Raw genomic sequence first — 20,075 nt, 5'->3', positions numbered from 1 at the left:
TGACTGCTGTTTGGCGGAAGATTGGGAAAGAGAGAAGCAGGAATTTTCAGATATGCTGCCAGAGGAGGTCAAAGATATCTGGTTTCATTTGTCAACATTTGTTGGTACTGAAATTAGATGTGAATAAAAAATCACTTTTTCTGGTGACTGTTTCTAAGATTGCATTCCTGTTGTCCAGATTTCATGATCCTAAAGAAATGTTTAAGGGGCTTTCCATCCTTTTCTCAAAAACCTAATCTCCAAAATCCATCTATATAACTAAGCTCATTGAACCCAGCGCAGAGGAAACTATATATGAAATGAGAATGCGTAAAACATCTAGAGAAACTCCTAAGAAGGTTCTCAGTGTGTTAAGAAGCAAAGAGGATCCTCAAAAAAGGAATAATCCTGCAAACAATGTAAAAATACGACTCTATCTACAAATTTTTCATGGCAATCTAGAGAACTGATCATTCTGAGAGTCACTGGGGACAAACACAGGAAGTTGGCGAGACCCCCTTGACCTGTCAATCCAACCTTGCCTCTGATTCGAAGCACCAACATGTCTGAAGCTCCTTGACGTGGTTTCATTTATAAGAGGACCACCAAAGAATATAGATTGCTCAGTACACAAAAGCTCAGTGCGAGCACCCTGAGAAGCCGACCCCAGAGTACTCTGAGAGGACACAAAACGACCAGCTTCAGGATCCCAGTAAATTGAGGTCTTTGAACTTCCCACTAAGGTAGTTGTGGTGCTTTGCCTAGGAGGCCCTTGCTCTGAATTATTGCCAGCCATATTTTCATTCCCATCATTTGATTTCAGTGATAAAGGAGATCGATTTGCTGATGACTGGTATATCGGGTTGAAGTGTTTCGTGTTGGAAGGTTGCTGCTCCAATGGAGTAAGACTTAATGAGTTGGTGTGGTGAGGGCTGCTGAAGCTACTTGGAGTTTGAGGATAGATTTCGGGGTCCTCCCTGCTTGCTCTGCTCGGTGGGTAAGACGTCTTCAGAGGTGAAGACTTCAAAATACCCAATCGATTTTCTCTATGAAAGCCAACATCGGCGCTTACAGTGCTGCTTCTGCTACTTACGTTCCCGCTTGAGCATCGGTCAGCATCATGTTGGATGCGGGAACTGATGGGCTTCAAAACTGACGATGAGGCTCTGGCTTTTGCTGCAGCTCTCATGGCCTCATTAGAGTCCAACTTTGCAAGCTTCCAAGCACTGATGCGAACTGGACGTTTGGTTGGCCTTTTTCCTCTTTCTGATGAATCGATGGCATCAGGATCGACTGTCGATGGAACTCGGCCCGGTTCTAAATGTGGGATTATCTCATCCTGTTATTAGAGAGAGAAAATCAGTGGGGGACACAGAAAAGAGTCGCACATTGAAAGATGAGTTTCATGATTTATGAAAGAACTACCTTCTGCTCCACAAAGATTCGTGGAGGCGTACACCATGCACCTCTGTACTGCAAGCCAAGAGAGCTTCCACTTATTGCTGTGGCAGCTGAACTCATTGGTGAAGATGGCAAGCTTTGCTGATCCTCATGTACAGATGGACAAGGGGGTTCGCTCTGTGTTCTCATTGCGACTACATACTCATATGTCGTGATACCCTATACAAGGATTAAAATAACTAAGGTATCAGGTTGTCTGCCAAATAAATTACAAGAATAACATAAAGAAGAGGAAAATAGAAGTGATCCATAAAATAAATACAAAGATTAACAAAAGGCAGAGGGAAATAGCAGCTATTCAAGTATCCAAGTATCCAACCTTCCTAATCAATATCATGTGGAAAAAGAAAAGTTCCCCCAAAGGCACAGAAGCCAGCAATGAAAGAGCTGTACATAAGGCCTGAAACAAAATTGTCAGTAGATTGCATGCCACCCGTTATATCATCTAAAGATAAAAATATGATGCTGCATTAGATTTAGGCTACCAATATTTTTTTGAAGCAGGATTTCCAAAATTTCAAAATAATTAACCAAGAAAAAATTAAAATTTAAGTCAAAATATTCTAGAATGGATCTCTTCAATCATATTCATGAGATGAACCAGAAAGCTATGGTATTGTGGGAACCAAGCTAAAAAACAAAGTGAAAGTAAAATTTGCACGATTATACATAACAACCTATAGACTATAGTGGATTCTAGGATTCTTGCCATTGGGCAGTATGGCATTTTCATTTTGCTTGATGTTATTGATCAAAAAAACCAATGCTAGTAGAGTTGATATTCCAACCATGTGATTAAGTTAAGCTTGAAGCAATTGGTATAGAATCAAAAGTTTAATATCTTCAATATCCTTAGCTTTCGACTTCTCAATCATTTTTCTTGGATCTTCAGTATTACAATATGAAATGATGTTTTTATTTTACCAAGATTTTCCTTAATGATTCCCATGATAACAACAGGATACTTGCTTCATCAAAATTCCTGCTACACAAAGAAGTCCCCTGCTCTCTACAGTATTAATTACTCCCTTGAAAGGATGATAGACATTTACACACTGCTCTCATCATTTAGGTCTCTCAAGTTCATCAACCATTCTCGTGGTGCTCATATCTGGAATAACAATCTCAAGTCACATATTTCTTCTCTAAAACAGTATCGGGTTTGAAATCTTTAGCAAATGTAAACAAGTAAAAACTCCACAAGACCCTTAGTTGAGCATTTGGTCCACCCGTTCCACCCGAATATTTTCTAACTTTTCCAAATAACAACTATCTCTGCAACAAAAGTCTTACTACTGAAATTTGTTCCTTACACCGAACACACGGTTATTACCAAACAATGTGATAATCCTAACCCTGACCAAGAATCACCATAAGGAGTCGCTGCATTCATCTACTCTTCAACTGTTACTTGACAACCAAAATCCCTCTTTGCCCCTCCCATTTATCGAAATAAGAAACAACTCTGCAACATCTGGCAAGAATAATAAACATTGATTTCATAAGGTAATTTCAACCATCAGTATTATGTGAAATTCCAGAAAAGATTGATGCAGTCATCCTCATTTTTGCAAGATCACAAGACCAAAGATCTTAGACAACTTTAACTTCAAACTTTGAAAATGGGAACATGAGCTTCAACATAAGTGATCCTGCAACCTATCAAATAATATGGGCCATCCCTAGCCTCCCCAATGGCCTTAACCAACTCTCTAGATTCTTAATTAGACCCAACTTTATTTAGTTATCTTTCTTCATTCCTCATTACCCTACATGAAGAAGCACTAAAATCAGTTACAAAATGACAACAATATATCATCCTGAAAAATCACAAAAAAAAATCCAAGATTTTACAGCACATTCTGGGTTAAACATACATGCAATAACATCCACGGAAATACTATGTATACATAAGGAGATGTATATTTTAATGATTTAAACCACATATAATCGGCTTGCTCCAACAAACCTGACATCCTATGTCATCAAGATATGTTTGGCTGTCCTGATACACAAACTTGATTCAATAATGCAATATAAAAGAGGAAAATGTGAATCAACGGTTTAAAATGTTCTACAAAAACAGAACATTCACCAATAATGTTACAGTACTTATATTGTCAAACCAAAGTAGAATATTGAAAAAAAAAATGTTCCAACAACATGCTATCTGCATTTAAGAAACCAAATTGGTTTCCTCAGAAATACATTTTTGATTGAAATCATTTAGATTCTCTCTGATATAGAGAAAAGATGGCATATTTATTATTATCTCAGAAAGGAGAGATTACCAATTTAAAATATAAAGCAGTAATGACAAATGCCCATATGATTTAAACTAAATAAAACCTTAAATTTATCATATTCTTTACACTTCTATGATTAGCTACATCCTGAAACTTTTCTTCTTTTTCTCATGGTTTGACTTGAAAAAATCATTTCTAAAAGATACATTATTTCCTAGTTATGGTTCGAACTGAAAACTTTTTACTATAAAAAATAAAAAATCAATTGCATCGTTTGAGTCCAATACTGGCCACAACCAGTCTGACTATTTCAGGTCAAATTTATGGGTCCTCATTTATCAAGCATTCCTTTTTAATGCTACCTTTGATGTTATTAGAGGTTTTTTTCATATCTTCTCTCACAATTTTCATTCATGTATATTCCCCCCTTTTCCTACAACCTTCAACTATGAACAAAGTAAAACTCCTTGTAGAACTTTGTCATCTATGCCAATATCAACTCAATCAATTTGTCAAAGTCCTAATTCGTGCGACTCCTAAACTTCTCCAGTATTCTTATTTTTTTGACTCAACATCTCTTAGATTTACCATACATAAATTTCAACATTCACGTTGCTGCTACATTCAACTAATTTTCTCGGACCCTCTTATAGCTTGTCTGGAGCCCACCTGAAATGAAACTAAATGCTGCAATATTTCAGCTCAAGATACGTCTAAGGTATGCAGGAGACTGAAACTCTAAATCCTAATGAATACACAGTTAAACCAACTCACTGTATACAACCTTTGGAGTGTATTTTTTCAAATTATAATTTATAATTCTCTTATTTCTAACAATAAAGTAACTAAATACTATTCTTTTTTCTTCAGCATATCATTTGTTGATATGAACCAATATAAGCACTGAATAATATGGATTTAAGGTATGGAGATGGATACAATATATAGGCACGACATAGTAAGCATTTACAGACATATGTACATAAAAACACTATAATATATACATACATACATATATATGTTACGTATACAAGAACTATTTTTAGAGCATAATGCATTATCATCTAAGTTAAGAATAAATCATTTAGAGGTTATACCTCCATCAAGAGTAAGAGAAGACTAATCCGCTAAACCTTAAACCTTGTTCCCCCAATTCCCCACATGAAAAAGCAATCAATTTTCAACTAGCTCATCTTCAATGACCCTGCTTTCACCAATAAATACCTCCAAATGGTTCATCAAGAGACTAATAGACAATCCCAAGTATCTCCCACATTTTGCCCTCTCCCCTTTCAAGTATTGTAGTCTACTTAGTGAAAAATATAGTAGGTAAAAAATCTAATGTCACTACCACATTGTGATATTACTTCGTTTCCTGTCATTGTGATATTACTTAAATATCCCGAGGGATAAATGTTCCAATTTCCATTGCAACATGAACAGAAGCTATGTTTCCCAAGTAACTCTAAAGCAAGCTCCAAAGTATGGGTGTGAAAGCTTGTTGAACAACCTACGAAAGACATATATAGGGTCACGCATAGTTTACAAGAAGTGCATCAAATAACACTATATTGATCAACCATAAGGCCCATCAGCTACATAAGTTATGCAATAATGAAATCTTTAATTTAAGTACTTACATTAAAGCTTCTTAGAGACATGACACTATCAAGCATCAATTAGTATCTAAAGGAACACGTTATAAATGGACTCACCTTGTCTCTTTTGAAGTAAATATTTTTTATTTAAAGAGAGAATTAGTTTAAGTTTAATGCCTCAAATAAATCAAAGGAAAAGGCACCGGCCCCAACTAAGGCAGCACCCATGATGCAAGGTGCCAACGTAGGTGCTTGGGCAGCCACCTCGCCTAAAGACCTAGAAAGTGCGAGGAGCAAATGAAGTCTGGTTGTCCATGCACCTAGGCAGGAACCCTTAGGCGGTTAGGCAGCAGCCTGTAACAACCTTGTGTCTTGTGCGTCACAAACACTAACAACTTAACATGCCAAAAGTTCGATATGTAAGATACCAACATCTCATCCAATGATGGAATCTTCCATCCTAGACTTTTCCAAATCCAATAATGAAATCAAATTCTTCCATATAATCACATTTAGTGAATAATTGATTTCATTTATGACACATGCAATCGCAAAAATAAACAATTATTCTAGGTATCAGTATTCAAGAGGATTTATATGAAGAAATACTAATACTAGCAATAACAAAATATATTATTATCTTGTAGACTTAAAAAAAAGATGCAACTTTTGTTATAATACATTGCTGGAATTTTATTAAGAGTGTACGAAAGCAACAGTGTCCTATATTATTCCAACATACTTGAAAATTTGCATAAAATGCAACTTTTTCACATGGAATTGATCCTAAAGAGAAACTTTTATAAACTTTTCTTGTTAAATCATGGAAAAGGAACATTTAAAAGTTTACAGCATTTAATATAAATACCACTAAAAAAATCATTGTTTAAGGACTACACAAAATTATGTTAAAAGATGTCATTACCATCTTCTCTAAAAATTCCTAGTTCTAACCTTATAAAATGGAACTGTTCAATTTAGCATCTACATAAATCCATAGGAGGTGCAATTTGGTAAAAAAAAGGATCAAATATTGTTGATGCGTACCACGATTGTAGCAAAAGGAGCACGGGAGAAACCATCTCCTAGCCTATCAGCTATCTGAGTTTCAGTCGCCCTTTTATCAGTGAAGCACCGGACAAGGACAGCAATACCAACCCCACATTCAACCGCAAGCTTATAGAAAACAGCAAAAGAAGTTACCATCACTAAAGACCACAAATCATGAGAATAGTCAAGTCCCAAGAATGCAGACTTCAGAAGTAGAAATAAGAACCACTATTGGACACACCACCACCTACCCATGCAAGGCTCATGACCATGAGAAACAAAAATGTAATATAGTTCTTCCTCCCAACACAATTGTTTAACCACTGCACCAAAGGACAAGAACCTTGAACCATCAAAATCAATTTAGTAAATACAGGGACAAAAAGGAAAACAAGATGAACTCTGGAAATATACCCGGCAATGATGATCAAATCCGTCTACACATTTGTCACAACTTCTGCAATGTTTGCTCAATTTACGCACCTAAGAACCATTATATATGTAAAAGTGGACATATGTATCATATTTTTCCAAAAATGATCAAGTATTAGTAGATCTCAATAGCTCATGTAGCTGCAAATGTGTGTGTGAACAATAAATATCAACACTTACTATGCACATTATATCCCAATCCAAACAATTAAAAAATATCTTTTAGAAAATAAAAAATAAGTTGACATTTCTGTAGGATATAAGATGAAGCTAACTGAAATGAATTCATGAAGCACAGAACTGACATTATGGTTATTGTTGTTGTTACTGTTCCTAGTAGGAGCAGCAGAAGCATTACTATAGCCGCCTGACAGGTGCATATCTTTCTCTGACAAGTAAATTCAACTGCGAAGTTGATCACTCTTTGCTTACCTAATCCGGTGCATGTGGAGTTAATATAAATATCATGTAGATGATACATAGACACTACCTGACATTTATTCTCTTGTCGTCTAAACCATGTTTTTCTACACATGGGGTTGACTTAATGGGCTATGAGATGTAGGATTTTGCTGCTTTTTTCCATTGGCTGTTCTCTAGTCTCAATAAGCAGGACAAAGGTCTGTGAATGATTTTGTCAATTTAAGGAAATAGGAAAGGTTCCTAGGTCCACCCAAGAATTTAAAGAGTAAGTGTGGATACTAGGGAAAGAGATTTGATGTTTTTTAGGTGCTCAGAGAGATCTTAGTCTTGTCATGAATTTTAATTCAGGCAACATATGGAACTCTGCCCACTCTGAAATTATAAGTGAAGGCTTTAATAAATGTGAGCAAATAAATAATACTGGACTGCAAGACTAAAAAAAGATAATAAGTAATAGATATTTGGCACAAGGTATGCCACATACCGTATCGAACTAGATGATACAAGGCGTACCATACCATACCAGTTCCATATTGGTATGCAGTATGGAGCGCATACTAATACTCGGTATGCCGAACCGGCCCCCATACCGAATATACTGACATAGTAATATGGTGGCACCGGTACGGAGCCCAGTACCAAGATGACATACCTTAATTTGGCACATTAAAAGCAAAAATTAGAATTAAAAAAAAAGAAAATGATTTAAATAAAAAATGAGTCAAAAAGGGGGGAAAACCACTAGAGAGAGTGATAAAAGGCTAGATATGGCCAATTAAACTATTTACTTCTTGAAAATATTCAGCATAAGCAGCCCTTGCAACTGGCCTTTGTAAACTATTCATAGACTCGAGCAACCTTCTAAACTTTCTTAAGTTGAATCAAGTAATTACGACTAAGCATTTGTTCTCCAATTCAAAACCTGTCCTAAATTATAAAACTAAGATTTGCATAATATCACATAGGAAAACCTAAAACTTGCAAAATTAAATCCTAAATTACTTTAGGACTTACCTAATCCAACATATAGCCATGTAGGACCTCTAAATTCAATCTTACTTAAAATAAGAATATAGGACTACCGAGCTAGCATTAAAAAATTACCAAATCAAAAAAAAATGAAAATTCAATAAAAATTTAAAACTAAAAAAATTATTTCTCCATTTGCTTCCACCATGTAGATCTCATTCCCAAGATCTTCATAAATTCTACCATCTTGTTTTTATTAGAATTTCAAAATTTACTAACAAAGACCAATGAAGGACTTTGACATGATTGAAAGATCGCACGGTTGATTGCTTTCTTCTAGTTCAATAATTAGGGACTACTCAATTAACTGTTAAATAAAGTCAATTGCAGATTCCTCAAATAAAACCAAACTATGTTACCGAGGAGGATTGCTCAGTATACTTGTGCATGTAGCTGGAAAATGCCTACATGCTATGAGGTAGCGCCACCTAGCATCATATTTAATGCCATAAGTGATACTTGCTTAGGGCTTGGAAAACCAGCTGGGAGAATTCCAATGGGTAAGGCATCCCCACATTGGCTTTCATCCAATATAAAAAAAATCAAAGAAACATGACCACTATTTGCATCCATGTGCTCCTTCATGTTTCTAGTATTAGTATTTTTTGTGGCTGATGGATTATTTTCCTCCGTAGCTAGGCTTTGATGATGCCCTTTGAGGAGCATTTGCATTTAATAATATATTTTTAATCTCTTTTTTTTCCTTAAAATGAAACGCCCATCGGCTTACTCTTATTCCTTGTAGAAGCACAAGATAATGGGCACCATAATAGCTTCAAAAAAGATCATTCTAGTAACATATGATTATATAAATATAAAATTAACTATTATCAAGCTGTTATTTTAATATAATGATTGTTACAATGTAAATTACAATTACTACTTGGCATTTACATTGTTTAACTAGATAAAATAACTATTCTAAATTCTTCTTTTCACCAGCTGAATACATTTTTTTATTAGGTGAAGAAAAGTTTGGGCTAGCAATAACATTGTTTTTACTAATCATTATCTATCATTATAACAGTAAATAACAACTGCTACAACCATTATTATTTTGTTTAAAATAATCCTAGTATAAGCAAATCTATGCATATAATGATCATTATAGTTGATAACAGTCTAGGTTTTAGAGGGGGCCATGATAATGGAATTATAACAATGATAAAAGACTTGCTCTTTACACCAATTCCTTGTATCTCTCATATCCCCTCATAACGGACCCTTTTGGGCTATTATTTTATGTTAACTGTAATAACAGTCATTGTATGCCTGGATCAACCACAGAACATGTTTATTTAGGGATAAAATAATAATAATGTTTTAATTGTTTATTATTAGGATTTGTGAAGTCAGTGGTCTACTCCAAATCCATAAGAGTTAATCAGTTGGACTTCAACAGGCAATAAAAAGCATAACATAAATGAAGATAAGAAATATCATGGGGGAGATGATATAAGCATAATGAGTTTTTCTAGCCCATATGCAAGCTACGTAGAACAATGTTACAATCAAAGAAAATGAAAAGTCTGACAACTATGCAAAAGAAGAAGAAAAAAAGGCACTCGACTATCCTGCCAGTAGCAACATGACAACTAGATAAGTTTGAATTTTTCACCTCTGCATTGCATAGTGTGCAAAATAGTGCCTCATCGCTGCTAGCTTGTTGCTCAGTGATATCCTCATCTTTGCAGCAATCTTCTTTAACCAAAAGAGCACAAAAGAAACAGCCAATACTATGGCAGGTTGTTGACTTATGCTCCCCAGTTTTTTCGTCGGCTTTCAAGCCTATCTTGCTAGGCTCTTCTAGAGAACCTTCATCCCCAATTTCACACACAAGAAGATCAAAATGTATTTTAATGTTATACCTGATAAATTTCTACGGAAACAAGCAACAAACAACTTGATCTTACTCTGTGCCTTATAAATTGATGCCCCTTCAAAATTGATTAAAATCCCAGGGTCAGCAGGATCAATAGCAGTACATCTGACATAGAGAATAAACACAGATAGAGCCTGAAACAACAGTAATATGATATGGATGTCAGAAGATACAAGAGACTATCAATTTTGAATACAGATATTATTAATCAGAAACAAAAATACTCACCAAACAACTATAAACAGCAATAGCTACATACTCATATATGTCCTTTCCCAGAAATGGTGCAAAAAAGGCATAGAACGCAATAGATAGCACAAAGAATACTGTTATTGCAACCACCTACCAACCAAAAAACAACATCAGTGAATAAAAGTAGTAAAACATTCATATGTGAAGAAGCTCCACTCCAGAAAGACAGTTCATAGACAAACAACAAAACGCAAGGAAATAAATTATATTAAAAGCAGTTTTCGAGAAAACAGAAATGAAAAATGAAAAGCAATTTTATCCACACAGTACATCTTTCCAATTTTCTACTGAGTGCACATCTTTTCATTTTCATTATACTTCTGTCTGATCCAACTGTTCATATTACATCGTGCTATCAAGATTAATACTAGTTATCATCTCTTTCTTGTAAAAAGCAAATGAGAAACACAAAATATTTAAGCTTGGCAAAAGCAGCTAAGGAAACAAAATTATTGAACAGACTGTTAGTGCTGGGGAATAGGATCAAGAAGTATGCACAAGAACAAGTGAATTTGAGTATCGTGATGGAGAAGAATTTTGAACAACTCATTGCCATTCGGAGAAACTGATCACCATTGGTACACTCCATCACTATCCATCCATGTAGAGGAGCATTATTGGTCAAGGTAATCCTGATGTTGTTGAAAGCATGCATTAGGCACAATGCATAGATAGGCACAATCTTTTCTAGGGGTGACAAACTGCAGGTCAGGTTAGGTTCGGGGTCAACTCAGGTTCAGGGTCGGCTCAGGTTCATATATCAACGGCTTATGGGCCTGACAATCCCAACCCAACCCGCTAGCAGGTAAAAAATGCCTGACCCAAACCTGACCTATAGCCATCCCACTTATCGGCATCCGACCGCTAACCCATTTAATTGCTTTAGGTATATCTACTTTTGGGCTTTTTATTGCATGGGTAGCTTATTTATTTTTATAGTGCTTAGATTGTTTGTACTACAAGTTATCTCAAAATCTTTTACCTGTATCAAATAATCAAAACCTGATTAACAACTAAATGTATTAACAATACAAAAATTCTTAATCTTTCTCCATCTATTTTTTTCTTAAATTTTGAGTTATTAGATCAAATATCTGATGGCTCATGTCACTCATTACATAAAACAACAATATATAATGTGAATATATATATATATATATGACCCAATGGGTCAAAGGGTTTAACTCAAGCCCGACCTGACCTGCTGGCAGGGCGGGATCAGATCTATGAACCCAGCAGGTCCAGTTAGGCGAGTTGGGTCTATTTCAGGGCTGATCAGATAAACGGGTCCCTGTCGAGATTGACACCCCTAATCTTTGAGCCTCATCTAACTAAAGGCGGTGCAACGTCATCAAAATATTCAAAAGAATAATGCCATAAATGAATTTCACTTAGATGCAACTGCACTAGAAAGCATGCCTACATGATTCTACGTGTGCATGCAACTATCAATGGCAGCAAGGCGTGTTAAGAGTTTGTGTAGCGTGATGTTATAACTGTGTATGCTCATGTGTGCCTATGATGCATGTGTGCTCATGCCTTAAATGCGCCTCATGGAGATGCCAATGCACTAAAAGCATGCCTACATGACTCTACATGTGCATGCACTATGAATGGCTGCGAGATGTGTTACGAGTTTGTGTTGTGTGATATTATAACTGTGTTTGTGTGCTCATGTGTGCCTATGATGCATGTGTTTTGTGAGTATGTGTGTTCTATGATGCACCTTTGTTCGCATAACTATCTGTGGATATGGTTGAAATCATCTAGGTTCCGTTATGTGCTTTCATAAGTGCACTTGTATTATTTTTACTGTCGGAAATGCTTAGCATTACAAAATTATTACATGTGCCTGTGTACATATATGCACATATGGGTATTTATATATACCTATTTATATGTGTATGTATAAAAATATTTACTTTTCTGCGAGTGTATACATCTAAGGGGACATGGGCATGCATGCATGCGCCCTCCCATGCACACCTGCAAGCCCACAAACCCACACCGACCTGCCCACCTGCTTGATATGGAGAGACGCACCCACACACACTTAGGGTAAGGCCTACAAAAAAAACTTCTGAGAATAACCAAATTCTGCAAATCTGCACACAAGATATTCAAAATAATCAAAACTTTTCTTCATCCTATGTTTTTGTAATGGACATAGCAATTTGTTTCCTCCTGGATCAGTTCATCAGATCCCTCCACCCATGACAGCCCCAAGAATAGAAAATATGCCTCTTATCATTATTCTTACTTTCCTAATGGAACACAATATGGACAGAAATGCTATATTAGCTCTAAAAATCTTCATCACCCCAGACCTTTGGAACATGATTCAGGTGTTAGACCATACATGCCTCTCTGCTTTTTGGAAATCTGAATGTGTCAATTATTTAATACTTTGGATCTTATCTTGGTCAACTTTTTTCTTTTCAAATCAACTTAGTGAATAACACAAGGTTCAATGGACACTGGGCAAGTTTAGCTACATGAAAGTCCAGGAAGAGTTGGAAATGAGTTGGTTAAAAGTGAGTTCAGATTTGCTCACTTCCATGTTAATGGATCTAGAGGTGATGAAGTTATTAAGTTTTCTTTCACATGAATGAGCCACATAGGTGAGAATCATGATAATATGACATGAAATTTCCACGAAGGAGCTGCATAGGTGAGAATAATGAAACTGAGGGTGCATTAAAAGCAAGGTCAAACTGCATCCTATAATTCAAGATCACATAGTAGACTGCTAAGTCGTAATGTTACAGAAGAATATCGTAATAGCAAGCTAAATGAAAGGTTAGTTCACCCGATGTCTTCTACAACAAACTCCATACAGGCCTGCCATTACTGAATTGTGCTACTTAGGGGTCTGCTGCAACTTGGCCCTGCCTGCCTGCAATAGGCATTGGGCTCTGAAATGTGGATATGACTTCATAATGAATTTTCCGTACACACTTACCATGCGATAACAAATATGTCTCAAAGCCCCTTTTTTATACTGTATGGAAGAGGGGGCAAAATCTTCCATGCACTGCAAGCTGGACCAAAGTGGAAATTTTTTTTCCCTTTTCATAAAAAAAAGTCACATTAATGCTGAAGCAGTAATTCACTTTCAATTTCTCTATGGACCTATGCTAAGTCTCTTAGCAAAACATGTCAGGACTTTTGAGAAAATTGGAGTATATGTTCGAAACTTCCAATTGGATACAGCAGTAACATGGCAATGATCAAGCATTCCCTTTGACTTTTTCTTGGATAAGGACTTCCTTACATGGTTTTCACCATAAGCTTGCAAAGTAGTCTGGCTATTTTAATCGTATTATGTTAGTAGAAAATAATATAATGTTTAATGAGAGGTGCTAAAATCAAGTGACCTGTGTAATAAATAGCCACATAATATAGCTACAGTAACCTAATGCATAATTGCAGCTATTTTGCATATGATAGTTTTATACATTACAATGTTGAAAAGAGGATTACTTCAGTTGGTTGCTACAAAATTTAAAACTATTATTGGCAGTTTAAATATAGAACTACAGGCGATTTTGCATAGAGAACTTATGGTGCAAATGTTGGAATGAAGCATCTTGATTATATTTAAACCAAATAATTTCATTGTAATAATATAACTTCATTGAAATTGGAAGGCACACGTGCAATGAGCATGACAAAAAACTCCAGGAATGCAGAAAGCCAGAGAGAAGAGAAACTCCCCTTCTCTTCTCTTGTGATTTATTTTCTCTTCCTTTGTCTTCTCTAATTTCCTTTCTTTTCTTTTCTCTCCTCCCCTATGTATCCAATTAACCTCTGTTCCTTGCTTCTCTGATCTGTTTCTTCTAGTTTCCTACCTTATTGTGATTCTAATTTGAGGATTAAACATGAACCTCCAGGATGAGCATTAGTTTGACCAGGTCATGGATTAAGTTCCATGCAGATCTTCCAAGCTAAGATTAATCATATCTCTACGTAACAATGGTGTTAAAGCAGCAATATCCTCAGTGCAGAATAAAATAACAAACTGCCTTCTTTATATGGCAGCATATGGACTGAAAACACTGTCAACAACATTTGGCGAATTGCATCGGTAATATGAGCTGTCACCTTAACACATGATTTACTTTTGAATGCATAGATCACTATTTTGAGCAGAAAAATTAGGAGCTTACTGCAAAATTTTTAAATGGAATGTATTGATGAAAGGGAGTGATCTTTTTCCTCCAGATAGCAAGTTTCATTGCAAACAGGGAAAAAAAGGATTTGAGACAATCAATGAAGATATTGGAACCAAATTAAATTTCCATGGCTGAAGATCAATTGTTTATCAATCCTATAGTAGAGGATGAACTAAGGGGGATCACTCGTGTTGACATTCATCCCTTGAAAATGCCAATAGTACTCCAAAATCTCAAATCTAGTTGACAATGAAAGGAACACTGCAGACGATCCAATCAACAAAAATATATAAGAGGAGCAATAACCAGAAGACATGATTGTTAAATCAACAACCAACGATCTAGCATCAATTATTGAATCCATTCGGTCATGATTTAAAGATTCTATAATCTACTTTTGTCCAGCTGCCAATAAGGTGATTCATCATTGACCAAAGAGAGACCCGATTGGGCATCCAACTGTATGATCATTAATAAGTCCTATACTAGGTCTCCATCATCAAATATTAGAGATGCAATGGGGATCCAACATTTGGATGACATCCAAGGCATTGTGAGGATGGATTCAATCAAGGATTGTTTAGGTGCTTACAATGATGCCAGCTGTAAGTTAGTTTGTTGTGAGTAACTATACCAACGTCTATGATTGCCGACAAACCAAAGTCGGCAGAACCGATACGAACCGGGCGGTTCCATCAGTTTCGAACCGTACCGATGGCTCACCGGTATGGTTCCAGTTCCGAAAACGGGACGCGTTCCTGGAGCCGAAGAAGGGAAACAAAAAGAGAGAGCGAGCGGAAGAGGGAGGGAGAGGGAGAGGGAAAGGACGCCGGCGGAAGGCCAGCGGAGCCCGGTGAAGACCGGCGGAGGCCGCGAGGGGGCCGACGCCGGGCTCCATCGGCCCTCCGCCGGCATCCCTCCCTCCCTCCCCCGCTCTCTCTCTCTCTCCTTTCCTCTCTCGTTCTCCCTCTCCTCCATCTGTTCCACTGTGTCGGTACGAACCCGTCACGGCACGGCGCTAAGGCCCGTACTGAGCCGTCCCGCCGAGGAATCGGTACGGGGTCCGGTACTGGTTCCTCCAATCTTGCGACAAACTGCTTCAACCGCAAGTAACTGACTTAACTTTTTGACTTTTTATCGCAAAGCCACTTGCAGCCATATTTGGTCACGAGTACATTCCCTCCCACAGATCACAACTTGACTTGAAACTGATTGCACCTTCCCCTCTTATCATTACTAGTACCCCTCTCATCCTCAGAGTGCACTGACATTACGAATACAACATAATCATATTAACTATTATAGTAATATGAAGCAATATACCGTCACATAAATATAATATAATTATATGAGTTAACCTACATACTTTACAATATTAACTTCTTGAAAAAGGAGCTAACGACTTTAAAATCAATAATAGGCCATCCAGATTGAAGATCGAAATTGTTAAACATGATCTAAACTACAAATAATGCATAGAAAATAAATTTCATATATGTACCAGTCTCTAATATATGCATCAAATCATTACAAAAATGAACAGTATCAATTGCACTAGTATGTTAAAATTGACAGGCCACATAAATTGGAAATCTACTTATGGATTATAATCTACACATCTTAAAAAATGGATAGATTTCAATTCACTAGGATTTGATGATTAGTATATATTATAACATAATATCATGCTATTAAAACCTTCCATTTTGACATCTCTCGATGCTTAGGTTAGAAAGTATCAAAATGCATGAATTTTGGTTTATAGGCAGTTTTTAAATTTTAGACCATGTTCAACAATTTCGATCTTGAATTTGGATAGTCTATGACTGATTTTAAATCATTAGCTCATTTTTCAAGGAGTTAATGTAAAGTGTGGAGTCCAATGTTAATTATATTGCCATATACTTATAATACAATTAATAAACATATCATACTAATGTTATTATATTATATCATCACATACTATATCCTAAAATGTGATAAGTATAATATATGACATACATTTGATTATATGACAGTATATTGTATAATTATAACAAAGCATTCTATACATATATGCACATTTGGATAATAATTGTATTATAATGATATGGTAATATTTAATATATAACAAGGCTTAAAGTTTCGGCCGAAACATATCCAAATTTGACAAAAATTTTTGGTTTGGTCAATTTCAGTCATTCCGACCAATTTCGGCAGTTTAGGTAAACTACAAAAACTGGCCAAAACTCTTCTTTTATTACTTTTTTTGGTTTAACAAATAAACAGTTTTTTTTAAAAAAAGTCATCTTATAATTAAGGCATACATTTATTTAAGGTTTTAATAGTTTGATCAAGGGCTAATTTCACGTAAATTTTGTTAATGTAAAGTAAGATGCACTTATTATATGCTGTTAATTCTGAACAAATAAACAGCAGTGTACGGTGTAATAAAGTTAGATACAATGCTGATGTACGAGATATCTCATGACTATCCTCGTCCACATCAATACTACCAACCCTATTGTAATGATAATAATTTGCATGGTGCACCTTGCAATAGTATGTCCTGCCAAACAAATATATGTACCCAATTTGATACTTTTATTCGTTTGTTTTGTTAATTTATACTTGATCAAGAGATATTTGGAATTTTACTCAATAGATAAGTATAGCTATTAAATGTTTTTTGTGGATTAAGCTTCAAGACAGTTAAGTTTAGCCTAAAGCTACTAAAATTACATGAGATATGACACAAGATAACTTAAAAAACAATAAAATAATACAAAATACCTTTTCTTGATTTTTTTAAAATTTTTCTTATTTTTTGGATCTTTTTTTGATCGAAACTCTGAAACTCAAAGAGAAGCTAGCAAATCACTAAGACCGTCGAAATCAAAACCATTCCTAGGGGATCGAAACCGAAACCAAGTTTAAGACCTTGATGTATCATAGTAATGATATATTGCATATATTGTTGGTCAATCACACCAAAACAAGTAACCAACTCATTATTTCTAAAGGATAACCTTAACAAGTAAATTGAAGGATTACTACACCTATTCCATCATGAGACAACCAGGGAGAGCTTTTCTGCTTGCAGTTAGAGCTGTATTGCAGGCAAGTGGAAGTGCAAGCTACTAAACAGCCTCTTGATGGAAGCATTTGATACCAAAACAGCATAGAGTCAGCAACACAGAGTTCTATTAGTCCTTAGATTGGAAGTGTAAGGTATTTTTTTGTTTCTTTAATTTAACTACAGCTATAAAATTTTTCAAAGCCATGACATGAGAACCAAGCTACCTTCCTAATCAAAAATATGTGATTTTGCATACCTCAATACACCATATCTTTAGGACAAGCTTACTCTGACCACATTATCATGGCCCTAAAGTTCAAAGATAGGATTAAGTAATGTTATTTCTTTAAATTCTTTAGTTATAAGATTGGTTCAAGAATAAGTATTATTTTGGACAAATCTAAGGTATGCTTCTTACATTAGATATATAGACATATAAAGCATATATTCAACCTAGGACATGGGATCATTCTCGCACAATTTTCTGTGCAGATATTTGTTGGGGAAATTGGTCGAGTCTGTCTACTCTCAAACAGCATTTGTTTGTCAATTGATTCTATTAGAAGTCATCAAATTAAAGAAAATCCAAAGTGAAGGTGTGATTACAGAAGTTATAATAACATTAGCATTAGTTTTAATATGGGGTTATATGTTTTTGCATATGAACATATCTAATGTGATAAGAAAAAAAGAAAAAAAATTAGGAGGTTAATGACTTTAACTATTTTTCTTTCCTTTTTGATTTGTCAAGGATTGAGCATAAATTTCTTCTTCCCCACTAACTAACCTATTTCTCAGTTTACATCTTTTTTCATGTATTTGTTCCAGTTACCTGTGATCCAATCCCATGCCAAGTTAAGTTGCAAATCTTGTACCTACCTGGAAACTCTTAATAACGCTATAGCCATATATTAATTGCAATGAATAACACCATTAGCTTATTGTCATCTCATCATCACTAATTTCTCAGTTTACATCTTTTTTCATGCATTTGTTCCAGTTACCTGTGATCCAATTCCATGCCAAGTTAAGTTGCAAATCTTGTACCTATCTAGAAACTCTTAATAACACCATAACCATATATTAATTGCAATTAATAACATCATTCGCTTATTTTCATCTCATCATCACTTATTGGAACACTTGTTTAATGAACTGATGTGTGATAAAACAACTGGTTAGAAGAAACTTACAGCAAGATCAGCTTTTTCTTTTCTTGATGATTGAAGCAAAAGAGGCAAAGAAAAACCAAATCTTGTGAAGGAACTGAAGTGTTGAAAAAACAGAGCATATAAATAGGCAAAGATAATATTTTAAGAATCAATTGGCCCTACGGCCCCTACCAGTAATTTAAGCATATGAATTCACTCAGTAATTCAAATGATGTGCAAATCCAGATGGTCAAAAGTGCAGCTTCATGCAATATCAATAACGTAAAAATTTACAAAGACATGAGAACCATTAGAAACAGCAACTGGCTTTGCGATTGACAAAAGGAGCCACCAGCAAAAAGAACTTCTGAACAATTTGCAACAAATAAAGTATTTTGATCCCCCCTTGCACAAACAACAAACACTACAAATTATGAGATAATGTTCCCTGTAATGTTTTAAATACATCAAAATCCCACGCCGTAAAATTAACACAACCGACATTGCAAGAACCGCTAACCGCTCACAGCTTCCATTAGATCCCACTCAGAAAAATAAAAAACACAAGTTCACCAAATTCATACCATCAAAACAGAAACAAACGAACGAAACAACAAAAATATACAACGGCAATACCAAAAGAAAAAAAAAATCGAAATTTTGGAGTCAAATAGCGGATAATCGCCTCTACCTGGAAAGTGTGGGCTGGGAGTTGCCATCCATGACGCCTCGCCATCACCAGACTACCAAAGTCAGCGCCAGAACAACAGCATTACCTCCCAGAATCCATGTCGGAGATCGACCGAAATGCCACGAGATCTACGAAATCTACTGCTTGAACTCAGTACTGGTACCGAATCCCAACTGGATTTCTCCACTCCTTTCCCTGATTCCGATCCGAATCCTCGCAAATCCAAAGTCCGTCTCGGAGTTTGGAACCACCCCCAAGGGTTTACGGGGCGTTTGAACGTATCGGCCACGACGGAGGCCGCGGAAATGGAAAGCGAAGCGAAAGGGTTTTAACTTTTACCGAGGTCGGTTTCCCGTTCGTTTCCCTTTCCTAAGTTTCGCCTTTTGCCCGTTCCTGACGGCTCCCTGTTTTCTTAACCGTCTGATCTTAATTTGACCGCTAACTGCCAGTTATACCTTAGATCAGGACCGTCCAATTAGTGGAGCTCCAATTAATAGAATCTAGTCAGCGGTTTTAAAGGAAAAGCTTGTGCCGGCTGGCATGGCGGAGGCTTTGGTAATTATGCGAGCTTTTTTTTTTTTTTTTAATGACACGTCAGTACACAATACGTGTACGAAAACATCCAATAAAATCAGAAAAGACAATCTC

General features: G+C 35.9%; 1 protein-coding gene across 2 annotated transcripts; it reads right to left on the bottom strand.

The window, feature by feature from the left end:
- Positions 1–295: 295 nt before the first annotated feature.
- LOC103704933 (DHHC-type zinc finger family protein) lies at positions 296–19,729 on the bottom strand. 2 transcript variants are annotated; one of them, XM_008788458.3, is made up of 10 exons: positions 19,428–19,729; positions 10,329–10,442; positions 10,132–10,234; positions 9,837–10,033; positions 6,749–6,817; positions 6,586–6,657; positions 6,332–6,460; positions 1,760–1,840; positions 1,405–1,599; positions 296–1,318 (listed from the first exon to the last, which is right to left on the bottom strand). In XM_008788458.3, exons 1-10 carry the CDS (start codon positions 19,470–19,472, stop codon positions 428–430), a joined length of 1,896 nt encoding a protein of 631 aa, XP_008786680.3. In that variant the 5' UTR covers positions 19,473–19,729; the 3' UTR covers positions 296–427. The 2 variants fall into 2 exon arrangements, with proteins under 2 accessions (XP_008786680.3, XP_038972438.2); XM_039116510.2 differs by lacking the exon at positions 10,329–10,442 and having other exon boundaries at positions 19,428–19,728.
- Positions 19,730–20,075: the final 346 nt, after the last annotated feature.

Source organism: Phoenix dactylifera, chromosome 3 (genome assembly GCF_051530095.1).
Source record: "Phoenix dactylifera cultivar Ajwa chromosome 3, Ajwa_hap1_PhDact_Kaust_v1.1, whole genome shotgun sequence".
In the NCBI taxonomy this organism is placed as follows: Eukaryota; Viridiplantae; Streptophyta; class Magnoliopsida; order Arecales; family Arecaceae; genus Phoenix; species Phoenix dactylifera.
Note: the sequence above shows the minus strand (reverse complement) of the source record. Positions and strands in the feature narration are given on the sequence as shown.

Coding starts and splice junctions, on each gene's coding strand:
- LOC103704933 (XM_008788458.3), bottom strand. CDS start 19,472: ATGGCGAGGCGTCATGGATGGCAACTCCCAGCCCACACTTTCCAG. Junction 6,818..9,836: donor GCACACTATGCAATGCAGAG/GTGAAAAATTCA, acceptor AATGGTTCTTAG/GTGCGTAAATTGAGCAAACA. Junction 6,461..6,585: donor TGGTCATGAGCCTTGCATGG/GTAGGTGGTGGT, acceptor GTTTTCTATAAG/CTTGCGGTTGAATGTGGGGT.